The sequence below is a fragment of the Thalassophryne amazonica genome, chromosome 2 (assembly GCF_902500255.1).
Source record: "Thalassophryne amazonica chromosome 2, fThaAma1.1, whole genome shotgun sequence".
Classification (NCBI taxonomy): domain Eukaryota; kingdom Metazoa; phylum Chordata; class Actinopteri; order Batrachoidiformes; family Batrachoididae; genus Thalassophryne; species Thalassophryne amazonica.
In genome coordinates this window covers 65335516-65351391 of record NC_047104.1, presented here as the reverse complement: position 1 = coordinate 65351391, position 15876 = coordinate 65335516, and the positions used below count along the sequence as shown (strand labels likewise).

Sequence of the window (15876 nt, the reverse complement as noted above, 5' to 3'; positions counted from 1 at the left end):
ACGGGTCGCTGAGCTTCCTGTGTTACAGTTGTAGCCCCGTTTCCCCGGATAAAGATAACTACTGCGTCTGTTGTATCAGCTCCGGCGTTATTTAGTTGAGCACATTTTGGTTGTGTGTTGCACACAGCTGCGCACGGAGATGCAGCTCGTTTGTTTTCTGTCACCAAAGGGTTTTTTTTCATTTTTAGCACTTTGGCTCCCTCTTTTGGTGACTTAGTCACATTACCGTTAAGCTCTTAAGTTAGAACAGGTGTGTTCGATTTGTTTGAGCTTAACGGTATACGTCACTGATTTGTTTTGTGTTAGTTCATTTCGTGTGGGTGTTTTTTGAGTTGTTTTTTGTGTGGGATTTATTTTTTTTTTCCACTTTGTGTCTGGGGTTGTGACCCTGCAGCCTGTCTAAGAAGACAAAAAAAAAAAAAAAAAGGACCCAAACAACTGTATGTTGGTCTGTTAGTCTTTATTTTTGTTTCACCTCCCCAGGGTTTGATGGGACGGTCCCCTGGGGGGTGATGGGGTGGTACTTGGGTTTTTTTTTTCTTTTTTTTGTTTGTTTTTGTTATGCCCTCTCTTCTCCTCTGACTCCAGCCGGGTGAGCCGTAGTGTCGGCGTTGCTGGAGGGGTGCAGTTTGGTTGTGCTGGGCATTTCCCAGGTAGCCTCTGCACCCGGGAGGGGGGGGGGTTTGGGGTATTTTCTTTTTCTTCCCTCTCTTCTCCTCTGGCTCCAGCCAGGTGAGCCGTAGTGTCGGCGTTGCTGGAGTGGTGCAGTTTGGTTATACTGGGCGTTTCCCGGGTAACCTCTGCACCTGGGGGGGGGGGGGGGTGTTTTTTGATTCCCTGTTCCACCTCCGGCTTCAGCACGCCTTTGGCCGTCTGCCATCGGCGTGGCTGAGGTTTGGGGCAGTGGGATATACCCGCAGCTAGTGGCTGGTGTAGAAGTCGGAGGAGTGGCGCCGTTTTGTGCCGTTTGCCATAACCGCTGTTCCACTCCTCCCGGTTGGCTTCTGGGGTATAGTCACGGTTGGTGACACTGGACGTGCTTCCAGTTTCCACTGCGCCAAGGGGGTGGGGTTGGGGTTGTTTTGTTTGTATGTTTTTTTTTTCTCTCTTCTTGTTTTTCCCCCCAGTTTCCGGTTGGTGACACTGGACGTGCTTCCAGTTTCCACTGCGCCAAGGGGGTGGGGTTGGGGTTGTTTTGTTTGTATGTTTTTTTTTCTCTCTCTTCTTGTTTTTCCCCCCAGTTTCCGCCCTCAGGGTTTGACTGTGGTGTCCTCTGGGGGGGAAAGGGCTGTGGGTCCATCTAGCCATAGACGGCCGGGGCTGGGTCCGTTGGTCATGAGGGGAGGCGTCTCCTGGGGTTGACGAGTGGTCCTCTGGGAGGCGCTGGGAGTCCCCGTGGGTGACGTTTGATCCCAGAGGGACCTCGGCTGTGGTTATTACTCCTGGAGCTGGCGGGAAGTCCTCTGGGGGGTGTTGGTCCCTACATGTCATTTGGGGGCGGGGGGGGTGTTTTAGCACTTTTATTTGTAAGCTTAAGTTTGGGGTTTTTCTTTTCTCCTCTTCCCGGGGTTTGATGGGACGGTCCCCTGGGGAGGGGGGGTGTTTTGGTTGTTTGTGTTTGTCTTTTTTGTTTTATGACTAAAGACCGAACATGGTTGGATAAAGGCTGACCGCACAGGTTTAAGAACTCCTGGCCACACCTGTGCTAAATGACTGACTGAAACAAAGGCAAGGATGCAGCCAGAGGAGAGGACATCAACCATTCTGTTGGAAGACGAATGCAGATGCGGTTTCCAGCCATGGTCCCTGGAGGGGGGTATTTCTCCTGGGCCAGGTTTGTGTGGTCGCCGGGAGGCTTCCCGTGAGGGTGGGGTACTGTTGTATGGCTGGGGGGCCTGGCTGCCTTTTTGTTTCTGTCTTTTGGTTTTCCTTCCAGGTGGCTTGCATTTGGGACTGAGTGGCTGTGTAGCTGAGGTTATCAGGACCTCACCCTGATCACCTGCGGCTCGTCAGGACTCACAGCTGTGGTGCATCTATATGGATTGGAACATGGTGGCATTTAAGACTGGAGTATACAGTGTGTATTTGCCAGAGACTCGACCTTGTGACCAGACGGGTGAGATCGTCGTCTCGGGAGCCATCTCATCATCAGTGGATGCAGAGAACGTCCAGGGTTTGATGCACGGTCTGTGAAAGAGGAGGGGGTGAGGTCTCACGCTCGTCAGCACACTTCCTGAGGTACGTTAGATTTTGTGACTAACGTTTATACAGTCAGTAAATGTGGTGTCCCTCACACCTTATTATACTGAGCTGTACGTTAGTCATGTATCGGCTTCCACTGCAGTGGAGTTTTGTGAACTGGATGTTCCATGCCTGCAGGTTGGGAAGCTGATTAGTAATTAAGCCAGGAAGTGTTTGCTGTTTATGTACACCTTTGAGTGGTCTCTCTGTGTGTAGAGTGTGGACTCACATAATGGTTCCTTCTTTCACAGACTCGGTTTGTTGCGGCCACCTGGGGGGTGTCGGCGGGGTCCTTGGGTCCGAACGGCTTCTGGCTCCGGACCGTTAGCGCTGCTGGGAGCGCACCGTATCACCACCACGCCAGACCGCACACTCTTTTGTTGTTTTGTATCACATCACTGTTATGTATTAAATTCTGTTAGCCTTTGTACCGTGCTCTGCTTATTTCATACTGGGTCCTTCAAACGCTGGTCGGTTCTCCGAGCTGCGTCCGACACATAACATTTAAAGCATAAAAGGAATTTTCTTTGCCACTACTACAATTTTATTTATTAACTTTTGAAAGGGCATTCTCAATATGACATTACCAATATGATCAAAATTCACGTTCGATAGAAAAAATTAATAGAAAGTTCCAGACAGGTAAAATTTCAAAAGAACAGACGGCCTTGAACTACTTATGGCAGTGACAGTAAAGAACGATGACAGTGACATCATAGATCACGCGGGGGCTTCCCAAACTTGCATGAGGGATTGTTTTAAGCACACGGTGCAATCAGAGAGACACAGTGACATCTGCTGGCTGGTCTCTCTCTGGTTGCTAATCCAAGACAGAAATGCTCCAAAACTGGTGCATTTCTGTATAAATCTAAGATGTTTCTCATGTATTATGTAAAACTACTAACAAATAAGCATTTCTAAAACTAAAAATGCTGTTTTTCTAACCAGATAACACCTCCAAAATGATTTATGACATCTCATGGACGTCAGCGTACACGCCACAGATTTACGCTACATGCGCACATATCACCTAAGGTCAAAGATAACTTCAAGTCTTTTCAAAAGCTCATGCATGCGCACACGCATGCCCTCCTGCAGACATCATCAAAAATAAAATAAAATATGCATTTCGGAATTCTCCCCAGATAAATATGTTCTTTATTGAAGGACATGTTGCATGTTTTTTAACATCCCAGTGAGCAACACAACATCAAAGTATTAATGACTGTTAGTCTCTCTGCGCACATGAACTCATAATTTGTGGTCTCTGATGTTTTTTTTATTGCTCTCTCTGAGCGAGTTAACAGGTGTATCTCCGGAAAACATCTCACTCTGCAGTTCTCTGCGTGCGACATGCGTATTTTCATTTGTAAAAAAAAGGTATTTGCAAAACTGAAAATTCTGTTAAATGTGATTCAGCGCAATGACCATATGATATTTGGGCGGGTGCTATTCACAGTGCCATTCAGTAGATGGGTCAAAATGCATAGAACACTGCCATCTACTGGATGGCAGTGTGAACAGCACCCGCCCAAATGTCACGTTTGTTGCGCTGAATCACACTGGCTGCGTTAATGGCTAATGGCCGTGCAGGTGCACTAAACCTTCTCAGGGCTGCTGCTGCTTTTACCGTGACTGCATCAAAGTGAACAGTTATCACTTAAAAACAAGTCATCATAACACAACATCACACTTGTGTAAATTTTGGAATTAATCTGTGCCTTCATTCTTAACGTTAGCAGCTACATTCCATTCAAGCGCACGCTGGGACACTTATAATAGTCACGTCACTGCTGTCAGAAACACACGAGTACTCAGGAGTACTTTGTTTTTGGAAGTCTCTGTAGCTGTTTGTTGCGAATGTCGTATAATTTGAAACCAGTTTACGGAAGTGCACAAAGTAATCCCGGTGGATCATCAGATGGTCACTAACAGCCTAAATCTAAATTATGATTTCGGTGTGTCATGTCCTTTAAAATGACCTGTAATTTTACAAGATGCTTCAAAAACAAACTGACAATATAATGTTTGGATTTCAGTAGAAATTAAATGTTGTCAGTTTTGTGAAACAAACAAACAAACAAAAAAAAACAAGAATAAGGCATAAGTGTTTTCATGCATGCCAATAGTGGCATTTAGCAGATCACAGTTTTTGAAATATCGCTTTCAGTGATATGAATTCTTATTGTAAGCTCTGTATGACAACATATTTTGTTGCATTGGATCTGAACCTTTATCTCTTTGTATAATACATTCATACACATTATTACTGTAAATGTGCTTGATTTTTTTTTTTCCAGAAAGATCCATTTGGGTATTTACGGAGAAATGAATGAAAATGCAAATTAAATCAAAAGCCCAGTCTCACACTAGTAAAGAAAGAGGGAGGAAAAAAGCTCTTACTACAACCACCAAGGTTATTTTTGCATTTGGTCGGTCTGCATTTCGTTGATGCTTTGTCTTTATTATGTTCATTCATTTTACCCTCTTTATGTAATTACAGCTAAGCTAAACAATTTTGCACATGATACAATATGTTATCACTCAGCTTTATCACTGGTAATCCAAGACTGCCTATAGACAGATGGAGATAATTTACTGTTATGTTGAGCTGAAAATGGCAGTTGGGTTTTAATAAGAAGAATTGAAAAGTTCTTTATTTTGGCAGCAAAAATCCTTGCCACACACACAATATTAATACAGTATTCCACTGAATATTGTGTTCAGGCCTGGTTCTCACAAAAAGACAAAGATGGATCTCGCAAAAAGACAAAGCTGTTCTTGTTAAGGTCCAGAGTTGAGTCTTGAAGTTCGTGCCCAAATTAGCTGCACTGACTTAAAATAACAGTGGTAGAAGATTGTAGACCAAGAGGAGATCTTATTGAGGTGTTTAAAATAGAAGCTGTCAACACTGAGACTTTCTTTGCAAGAGGTTATGTTAAATTGTGAGGTCACTCTCATATCTTTACAGTAGCCAGATGTCATTATAACAGCAGAAACTATTTCTTCAGTAAAAGAGTCGTGGCTATAGAATGGTCTGCCAGAGTTCCTACTGTCAATTCAATTCAATTTCAATTCAATTTATTTTCATTCAAAAAGTGCCAAATCACAACAAAGTTTCCTCAAGGCACTTCATACAAGTAAGGTCTAACCTTACCAACCCCTAGAGCAAGCACAGAGGCAACTGTTGTGAAAGTGACGTGCCACGGACCCACAACAGGGGGCGTTAATGAACAGACAATGGATAAGCCAAAAGTAACAATTTAATGTTGTGAATCGCACAACGACGTACAGACAATAACAATTTGGTGGACTGTCAATCATACACCAGGTGACGTGTGGGCAGGCTCGACGATAGAAGACGCCTGGCGAGAGGAGCTGGATCCCCACACAGCTTCCACCACCAACGGAGCTGAAGAACACCGGAGCCGCCAAGCCCTGCGCCCCAGGTGGCCGCTGTCTTCAGCAGTCAGACCCGGTACTGCTGGCAGAAAACAGAGACAGTCCTGATGAGTGTGAGTTCGCACACTCAGTAATCCCACAGTCAGTGTTCAGTAAAGGAGGGAGAACCTCCACCTCCAATCACACACTCGTGCAGCTCCTGTTTAAACCACTTATCTGGTTTGGGGTGTGAGGGGAAGCCATCGCTGTCACACCAAATGCCAATCCCACAGATAAGGCAGAACACCACAGGATAACGGCTGCAAAAGAAGTTCAGATTATCACTCAACGGTTTGAGTCAACAGAGAAATTACCTGAATGGTAGCTGATTTCTCGGCGGGGAGGTGGAGTTGCAGTCTGGCCTTTATGGTGGTGGTGATGAGTAGTGGATGAGTGACAGCTGGTACGGATGATGAGTGACAGCTGTCACTCCTGGTTGCTCCAACGCCCTCTCGTGCTTGAAGCCCGCACTTCAAGCAGGGCGCCATCTTGTGGTGGTGGGCCAGCAGTACCTCCTCTTCAGCGGCCCACACAACAGGACCCCCCCCTGAACGGGCGCCTCCTGGCGCCCGACCAGGCTTGTCCGGGTGGCGGCGGTAGAAGTCGGCCAGGAGGGCCGGGTCCAGGATGAAGCTCCTCTTCACCCAGGAGCGTTCTTCGGGTCCATACCCCTCCCAGTCCACTAAATACTGGAACCCCCGGCCCTTCCGACGGACATCCAGGAGCCGGCGCACGGTCCAAGCCGGCTCCCCGTCGATGATCCGGGCAGGAGCCGGCGCCGGTCCGGGGGTACAGAGGGGCGAAACGTGGTGAGGTTTGATGTGTGACACATGGAAAACCGGGTGGATCCGCAGTGAAGCTGGCAGCTTCAGCTTCACTGCGGCTGGACTGAGGACTTTGAGGATGGGGAAAGGTCCAATGTATCTGTCCTTCAACTTTTGGGATTCCACTTGCAGGGGAATGTCCTTTGTGGAAAGCCAAACCTCCTGCCCAGGCTGATACGCAGGGGCCGGGGCACGCCGGCGGTCTGCATGGTTCTTGGCCCTCGTCCGGGCTTTGAGCAGGGCAGAGCGGGCGGTACGCCACACCCGACGGCACCTTCTCAGATGGGCCTGGACCGAGGGCACCCCGACCTCTCCCTCCACTAGCGGGAACAATGGGGGCTGGTACCCCAAACACACTTCAAATGGGGAGAGGCTGGTGGCAGACGAGACTTGGCTGTTATGAGCGTACTCGATCCAGGCCAGATGGTCACTCCAGGCCGTCGGGTGTGCGGAGGTCACGCAACGGAGGGCCTGCTCCAGTTCCTGGTTAGTCCGCTCTGCCTGCCCGTTCGTCTGGGGGTGGTACCCAGAGGAGAGACTGACGGTGGCCCCCAGTTCCCTACAGAAACCCCGCCAGACCTGGGAGGAGAACTGAGGACCGCGATCCGAGACAATGTCTGATGGAATCCCATGCAGACGCATGACGTGGTGGACCAGGAGGTCTGCAGTCTCCTGGGCCATCGGGAGCTTCGGGAGGGCCACGAAGTGGGCCGCCTTGGAGAACCGGTCCACTATTGTTAAGATGGTGGTGTTTCCCTGGGACGGCGGGAGGCCCGTGACAAAGTCCAGGCCGATATGAGACCAGGGGCGACGAGGCACAGGCAGAGGCTGGAGGAGGCCTTGGGCCTTGTGGTGGTCGGCTTTGACCCTGGCACAGGTGGTGCAGGCCTGGACATACTCCCGGACGTCAGCTTCCATAGATGCCCACCAGAAGCGCTGCCGGACCACTGCCACGGTCCTTCGCACCCCTGGGTGACAGGAGAGCTTGGAACCGTGACAGAAGTCAAGGACCGCAGCCCTGGCCTCTGGTGGGACGTACAGTTTGTTCTTCGGACCGGTCCCCGGGTCCGAGCTCCGTGTCAGGGCCTCCCGGACGGTCTTCTCCACGTCCCAGGTAAGGGCGGCCACGACAGTGGACTCGGGGATGATGGTTTCAGGGGGGTCTGACAGCTCGGTCTTGACCTCCTCTTCGTGCACCCGGGACAGGGCGTCAGATCGTTGGTTCTTTGTCCCGGGGCGGTAGGTGATCCAGAAGTCAAAACGCCCGAAGAACAGCGACCAGCGGGCTTGCCTGGGGTTCAGACGCTTCGCGGTCCGGATGTACTCCAGGTTCCGATGGTCCGTGAAAACCGCAAATGGTACCGATGCTCCCTCCAACAGGTGTCTCCACTCCTCAAGAGCCTCCTTCACCGCAAGAAGTTCCCGATTGCCGACGTCATAGTTCCGTTCAGCTGGGGTCAACCTGCGGGAAAAGTAGGCACAAGGATGGAGAACCTTGTCGGACTCCCCGCTCTGGGACAGCACGGCTCCTATCCCTGAGTCAGAGGCATCCACTTCAACAACAAACTGGCGCTTGCGATCGGGCTGCACCAGAACCGGTGCAGTCGAGAACCGGCGTTTCAACTCCCTAAACGCGGCTTCGCACCGATCCGACCAGGTGAAGGGGACTTTTGTGGAGGTCAGGGCTGTCAGGGGGCTAACTACCTGACTGTAGCCCTTGATGAACCTCCGGTAGAAATTTGCAAAACCGAGGAACTGTTGTAGTTTCCTACGGTTCGTTGGTTGGGGCCAATCTCTCACCGCCGCAACCTTGGCCGGATCAGGGGCGACGGAGTTGGAGGAGATGATGAACCCCAAGAAGGACAAAGAAGTGCGGTGGAACTCACACTTCTCGCCCTTCACAAACAGCCGGTTCTCCAACAACCACTGTAGGACCTGACGTACATGCTTGACATGGGTCTCAGGATCCGGAGAAAAGATGAGTATATCGTCTAGATATACGAAGACAAACCGATGCAGGAAGTCCCGCAAGACGTCATTAACCAATGCTTGGAACGTCGCGGGCGCATTGGTGAGGCCGAACGGCATGACCAGGTACTCAAAGTGACCTAACGGGGTGTTAAATGCCATCTTCCACTCGTCTCCCTCCCGGATCCGAACCAGGTGATAAGCATTCCTAAGATCCAATTTCGTGAAGATTTGGGCTCCATGCAGGGGCGTGAACACTGAATCCAACAGAGGTAATGGGTATCGGTTGCGAACCGTGATCTCGTTCAGCCCTCTGTAATCAATGCATGGACGGAGTCCGCCGTCCTTCTTGCCCACAAAAAAGAAACCAGCACCCATCGGGGAGGTGGAGTTCCGGATCAACCCGGCAGCTAACGAGTCCCGGATGTAGGTCTCCATTGATTCGCGTTCCGGACGTGAGAGGTTGTACAGCCTGCTGGACGGGTACTCAGCGCCCGGTATCAAATCAATGGCACAATCGTACGGACGGTGCGGGGGCAGCGTGAGTGCCAGATCCTTGCTGAAGACGTCAGCAAGGTCGTGGTACTCAGCCGGCACCGCCGCCAGATTGGGGGGGATTAAAACCTCCTCCTTAGCTGTCACACCGGGTGGAACCGAGGATCCTAAACACTCCCGGTGGCAGGTTTCGCTCCACTGAACCACAACCCCAGACGGCCAATCAATCCGGGGATTGTGTTTTAACACCCATGGAAAACCCAAAATCATTCGGGAGGTAGAAGGTGTTACATAAAACACAATCTCCTCCCTGTGATTCCCAGACACCACCAATGTCACTGGCTGAGTCTGGTGTGTGATTAGTGGAAGAAGGGTGCCATCTAGTGCCCGCACCGACAATGGTGACGGTAAGGCCACTAGAGGGAGCCCAACCTCCTTTGCCCATCTGCTATCCAGCAGATTCCCCTCCGACCCCGTGTCCACCAGTGCTGGGGCGTGAAGGGTTTGATCCCCACTCAGGATCGTGACTGGGATTCGTGCAGATCGTCGGGGTTTCCCCACGTGGGTGTTGTGACCCACCCTTAGCCCAGTCTCTAAGGACGAGTGCTGCTGTTTTGACCGTTTGGGGCATTCTCTCTGTGTGTGCTCAGTAGAGCTGCAGAGAAAACACTCTCCACGGATCAGCCTCCTTTGTCTCTGATCTGATCGTTTTTTGGCCCTGCTCGTTTCCATAGCAACGTCAGCAGGGGGAGCTGTTGTCACGTGGAGAGCCCTGGCAGTGGAGCGTGGGGAAGTCTTTCAGACCCGGGAGGAAGAGGGACGGCTTGTTCCTGACCACGCCCCTTGTCTCGCTGCCGTCGGTGTTCCGTTAATCGGTTGTCTAACCGTATAACCAGGTCGATAAGCCCATCAAAATCCCGCGGCTCGTCCTTCGCCACCAGGTGCTCCTTAAGGACCAGAGACAGTCCGTTTACAAAGTCGGCGCGAAGCGCAACAGCATTCCAGCCGGCTCACGCTGCCGCGATACGGAAGTCGACTGCATACTTCGCTGCGCTCCGACGCCCCTGCCGTATCGACAGCAGCACACTTGAAGTGGTCTCGCCTCTATGAACACCTGTCGGAACTCCCTCACAAACTCAGTATATACCGTTAGGAGCCGTGAATTCTGCTCCCAAAGCGCCGTAGCCCAGGCGCGTGCCTCTCCTCGAAGCAAATTTATAACGTAAGCCACCCGGCTAGCATCTGACGCGTACATGACGGGACGCTGTGAAAAGACGAGCGAGCACTGCATCAAGAAGTCCGCGCACGTCTCCACACAGCCTCCGTACGGCTCCGGAGAGCTTATGTATGCTTCAGGGGACGGTGGGGGGGTTCATTGAACGACCAGCGGAATGTCTGTTTCTGGCACACGGTCAGCAGGAGGAGGTGCTGCAGCAGCGCCCTGAGCACGCGCTTCCACCTGGGCAGTGAGAGCCTCTATCCTACGATTGAGAACACTGCTCTGCTCGGTAACTAAGTCCAACCGAGCGGTAAAGGCGGTTAAGATGTGCTGCAGCTCACCCAACACGCCTCCTGCTGGCGCCTGTGCACCTCGCTCTTCCATTGGCTGTTCAAGCGATGGTTGACGCCCCTCGGGATCCATGACGCTGGCCGAGAAATCCTGTTGTGAAAGTGACGTGCCACGGACCCACAACAGGGGGCGTTAATGAACGGACAATGGATAAGCCAAAAGTAACAATTTAATGTTGTGAATCGCACAACGACGTACAGACAATAACAATTTGGTGGACTGTCAATCATACACCAGGTGACGTGTGGGCAGGCTCGACGATAGAAGACGCCTGGCGAGAGAAGAGCTGGATCCCCACACAGCTTCCACCACCAACGGAGCTGAAGAACACCGGAGCCGCCAAGCCCTGCGCCCCAGGTGGCAGCTGTCTTCAGCAGTCAGACCCGGTACTGCTGGCAGAAAACAGAGACAGTCCTGATGAGTGTGAGTTCGCACACTCAGTAATCCCACAGTCAGTGTTCAGTAAAGGAGGGAGAACCTCCACCTCCAATCACACACTCGTGCAGCTCCTGTTTAAACCACTTATCTGGTTTGGGGTGTGAGGCGAAGCCGTCGCTGTCACACCAAACGCCAATCCCACAGATAAGGCAGAACACCACAGGATAACGGCTGCAAAAGAAGTTCAGATTATCACTCAACGGTTTGAGTCAACAGAGAAATTACCTGAATGGTAGCTGATTTCTCGGCGGGGAGGTGGAGTTGCAGTCCGGCCTTTATGGTGGTGGTGATGAGTGACAGCTGGTACGGATGATGAGTGACAGCTGTCACTCCTGGTTGCTCCGACGCCCTCTCGTGCTTGAAGCCCGCACTTCAAGCAGGGCGCCATCTTGTGGTGGTGGGCCAGCAGTACCTCCTCTTCAGCGGCCCACACAACAGCGACAGTGGTAAAGAAAAACTCCCTCTGATGATTTGAGGTAGAAACCTCAAGTAGACCAGACTCAAAGGGGTGACCCTCCACCACTTGGGCCATGCTAGAAATAGAAATAGAAATAGAAAGCCTTTATTGTCATTATACACGGCATACATAGTATACACAGTACAACAAAATTAAAAAGCTACTCCTTAAAAAGTGCACTCAGCACTATATGTAAATAAAAGACTAAAAAACAAAAAACAAAAAAAAAACGACACAATTGACAATACAAATATACAGGAAATATTTGGGCGTCCATGTTGGTGAACAGGATGGGAGGCTTGCAGAAGAAGACACCCACTCCCATCTCTGGATGGAGCTGCACCTCAAACAGAGAGAAAAAACAGAATCAGGTGGCAGAAAGACAACAAATACAGTAATAATGTGTCAGCATTATGCAACAAGAAAAACAGAAAAATACTAAGGTGATTGCCAGCTACTAGGCCTAAGCTTCAATAAAAGACCCAGACTTTAGATAAAGTTGAGGCCGTGTGCTAATAAATGAATCTAAAAGAGCAGAAAGCATAGTGCCTTACTATGCCAGTATGCTAGCCATAGGAAAGGGAAAATAAGTGCGTCTTAAGTCTGGACTTGAAAGTCTCTACAAAATCTGACTGTTTTACTGAGAATACTGTCAGTGTCTAGTGTAAACTATTTTGACCTTGTTTGTGCTTTGGTTGTTGATTTTATGGTTTCATGTTTGATTTTATGATTTCATCTTGGTTTTATGATTTTAAGTGGTATATATTGTGATTTAAAGTGGTATAATAGGTGCCTGTGGTGTGCAATTGTATATATTATGTACAAATATTTGTCACACTAAAAAATTATTTATGACTTATGACATTACTTCATTGAAATGCACCATAAAATAAATAAATATACATATAAGAAGAACCTGTAAAACACTGGTTATGACCCACATGCAGATGCAGTAATTATCATTGATCCCTTAAACACCCCCCCACCAAAAAAAACTGATGAGTCTGTGTGTTGCATAAACATCCAAATATGGTGAAATGAAAAAATGTCTTTTGAACAGATCTCGATTTAACACACCTGCTGCCTAATTGACACTGATCTAGGAAAATGGGAAATTCTCAACCCATTTTCAAATAATTTTGTCTAACTTTTAAATGGCCAATCAACTCATTCCATCTCAGATTGGTAAAATAAGTGTGGATGCAAGCCATGTTCCTATAAAAAGTAAAGTGGCTGTGTCCTCCCATTTGCCCATGCACCTGGAGGATATGTCACATCTCAGGAAATGCCGGTTGTGTGGTCTTCATTTTAATTTCAAAATATTTCTATGATACAAGTTTAAATAGGGTCCAGTGGTCCACTTTGCCAGAAACAGACATGTTGCCATGGTAACACCCAAAACTACTAGAAAGCTGATGTTGGGTTTAAATGCACTCACAGATCCAAAGATTCAAAGTAAATATTTTTTCCTGAAAAATCCTGTTTTGACCTTTGACCCCTGTGAAAGATCATCTCTGTTTTTCAGTACCAGCACAGCAATTAAACAAGTACTCATTTTCTCGTGTATACGTTGGAGACAAATCTAACACAATGCAAAGAATGACAGCTGAATACTTTCAGGTTGTAATGCTGTTATATGCTGGGAAGAATTTGACACTAAAATCAACACTATAGACCAGGTCCAAATATTTTTTAGATCATCCAGCTGCTGACAAAGCAAGCTGTGCACTTTTGTTAAATATACGTTGTTTTTGTTCACTTTCATTGGACTTAAAACAGTTTTTTTTTTTTTTTTTTTTGCTGAAATATTAATGAGACAGACAGGCCATAAAATGTTCTGATTTAAAAAAAAAACCAAGTATGTAACATGATTCTGTTAACATAAACGGTCTCGTTTTACACATGTACAACCTAAGCTGGGATACCAGACCTCACCTGAGGGACAGACAACACGGAGCTCATGGCCCACGCCACCGTCAGCATGACTCTGTTCCTCTTCTTGGCCTTATTGATAGCCAGCGGGTTGAGAATGGCTGACTGTCGGTCCAGGCTAATCACCACGGTGACAAAGGCGCATGAGTACATCGCTTGCAGCTTCAGAAACATCAGAATCCTGCAGGCAAAGTCTCCAGCAAGCCACTGAACTGTGATGTTCCACACGGCATCCATAGGCATCACGATGAAGGTCACCAGCAGGTCTGCAAAGGTCAGATTGATTATCAGGACCCTGACATGAGATTTACGATTGCCATTGCAGCATGCCACCCACAGCATGGCCAGGTTGCAAAAGGTCGATATGCCACACAGAATGAAGGTAATGACCACTCTGACTTTGGCCGCTGTGGTGAATGTGGGCAGCTGTATAGTGTCACCCCCTCCAGTCCAGTTGGCAGATGGCCAGGAGCAGTTGTAACTGGAGTTCAGTTGATATCCGGTCGTCAGGTGGTGCATCGTGAGGGCGGGATCAGTGAGAGTGGAATTCATTTTCTGAGCCTCGCAGAGGAAGACTCATTCTGCTCATCCACTACGAGTTCAACACTGGCAGCAAACACAAAAAGTGAGTCAGTGTATTTATTCCATAAATAAATACTTGAGCGTCTTATCGCTTAAAACTGCCATGCATAAACCGTACGAAACTAAACCATGCAGACTCACAAATTTCAACAGTTACACTACAACACCAAAAGAAAACTGGAAAACACACCCAGCATCTGAATACTTTATATGTACACATCAGTTCATCCATTCTATCCAAGCGTTGCTGTAATATGTACTAAAAAGTAAGCCGTTTTACCTCCCCTTTAAGCCATATGTTCACAGATGACACGTATCCACATACCCACACATGCCATGACGTTTTCTATTTTGCAACTGTAGACTTTTTGAAAGGATTTCTCATGTATTTTTGTGCAATGTCCCTCAGATGACACTGCCATTTTCATGTATGTTGTCTATATTCTTTGAATTTTCCCAGGAAGTTGCTCTCCTTCAGTGACCAGACTCCTGCTGCATTGTGAACACTATAGACAGAAGATCTCCAGATACAGCTGAAGAACCACTCAATGCCTATTGAGTACTTAGACACCCTATAGATTGCAACATAATGCTTTTTTACAGAATATATAGTACACTACTACAACCCCTGGCAAAAATTATGGAATCACCGGCCTCGGAGGATGTTCATTCAGTTGTTTAATTTTGTAGAAAAAAGTAGATCACAGACATGACACAAAACGAAAGTCATTTCAAATGGCAACGTTCTGGCTTTAAGAAACACTATAAGAAATCAAGAAAAAAAATTGTGGCAGTCAGTAACGGTTACTTTTTTAGACCAAGCAGAGGGAAAAAAATATGGACTCACTCAATTCTGAGGAATAAATTATGGAATCACCCTGTAAATTTTCATCCCCAAAACTAACACCTGCATCAAATCAGATCTGCTCGTTAGTCTGCATCTAAAAAGGAGTGATCACACTTTGGAGAGCTGTTGCACAAAGTGGACTGACATGAATCATGGCTCCAACACGAGAGATGTCAACTGAAACAAAGCAATATGTCTCAAAAATCGAAAATGCACAACAAAACAAATGAGGAACGAATGGGAGGAAACTGGAGTCAACGTCTGTGACCGAACTGTAAGAAACCGCCTAAAGGAAATGGGATTTACATACAGAAAAGCTAAACGAAAGCCATCATTAACACCTAAACAGAAAAAAACAAGGTTACAATGGGCTAAGGAAAAGCAATCGTGGACTGTGGATGACTGAGGTGGCGAGCAGGGGCATAACAATGAAGCAGCTCAGAGAGGTAGGGCGGGGCAAGGCCATTTAAAGATTTAAAAACAAATAAAAGAATCTTAAAAAGAATTCTAAAATGCACATGCAGCCAGTGGAGGGAGGCCAGGACAGGTGTAATGTGCTCCCTCTTACGTGCACCAGTTAGCAGACGGGCGGCAGCATTCTGAACTAGCTGGAGACGTGCAAAGGAGGACTGGCTAATTCCATAAGAAAGTGCATTACAGTAATCCAGCTGGGAGGTAATAAAAGCATGGATTGCTATTTCAAAGTGCTGATGTGCAAGAAAAGGCTTAACCTTAGGAAGCTGCCTTAAGTGAATATAAATAAGCCTTCTGATCCCCTCTGCAAATCATTTATGGAAATTGTGGATGCATTAGCAGGTGATTAGAGACCCTGCAAGGCTTATGACAAATGTGGGTGTGGAATCCATTAGCTTAGCGGGGAATTTAGTGCAGAAAATCCACTATGGTGATAGTGCAGTTTATTTGCCAGGGAGGGAATTTCAACAAGTTGAGACTGTGGCCTGCTTCCGTAGTCGTGTCCATAAAAATCATAGAGGGATATGCTTTCCAAACTTAATACCCATTACTTTATTGGATGATGTTGAAATTGAGGATGGCCCAGTGGTTGTTCCAGCAATAGCAA

At 48.0% G+C, this 15876-nt stretch overlaps 1 protein-coding gene across 1 annotated transcript in view; it reads right to left on the bottom strand.

Annotated features, from left to right (window-relative positions):
• The window catches only part of LOC117525119 (gonadotropin-releasing hormone receptor-like), a 33306-nt gene extending 19349 nt beyond the window's left edge, over positions 1-13957 (bottom strand). Inside the window, exon 1 of the mRNA XM_034186960.1 lies at positions 13370-13957. Coding sequence (XP_034042851.1) covers positions 13370-13918 — 549 coding nt within the window. The 5' untranslated portion in view covers positions 13919-13957. The remainder of the gene's footprint in view (positions 1-13369) is intronic.
• Between the last annotated feature and the right edge of the window lie 1919 nt (positions 13958-15876).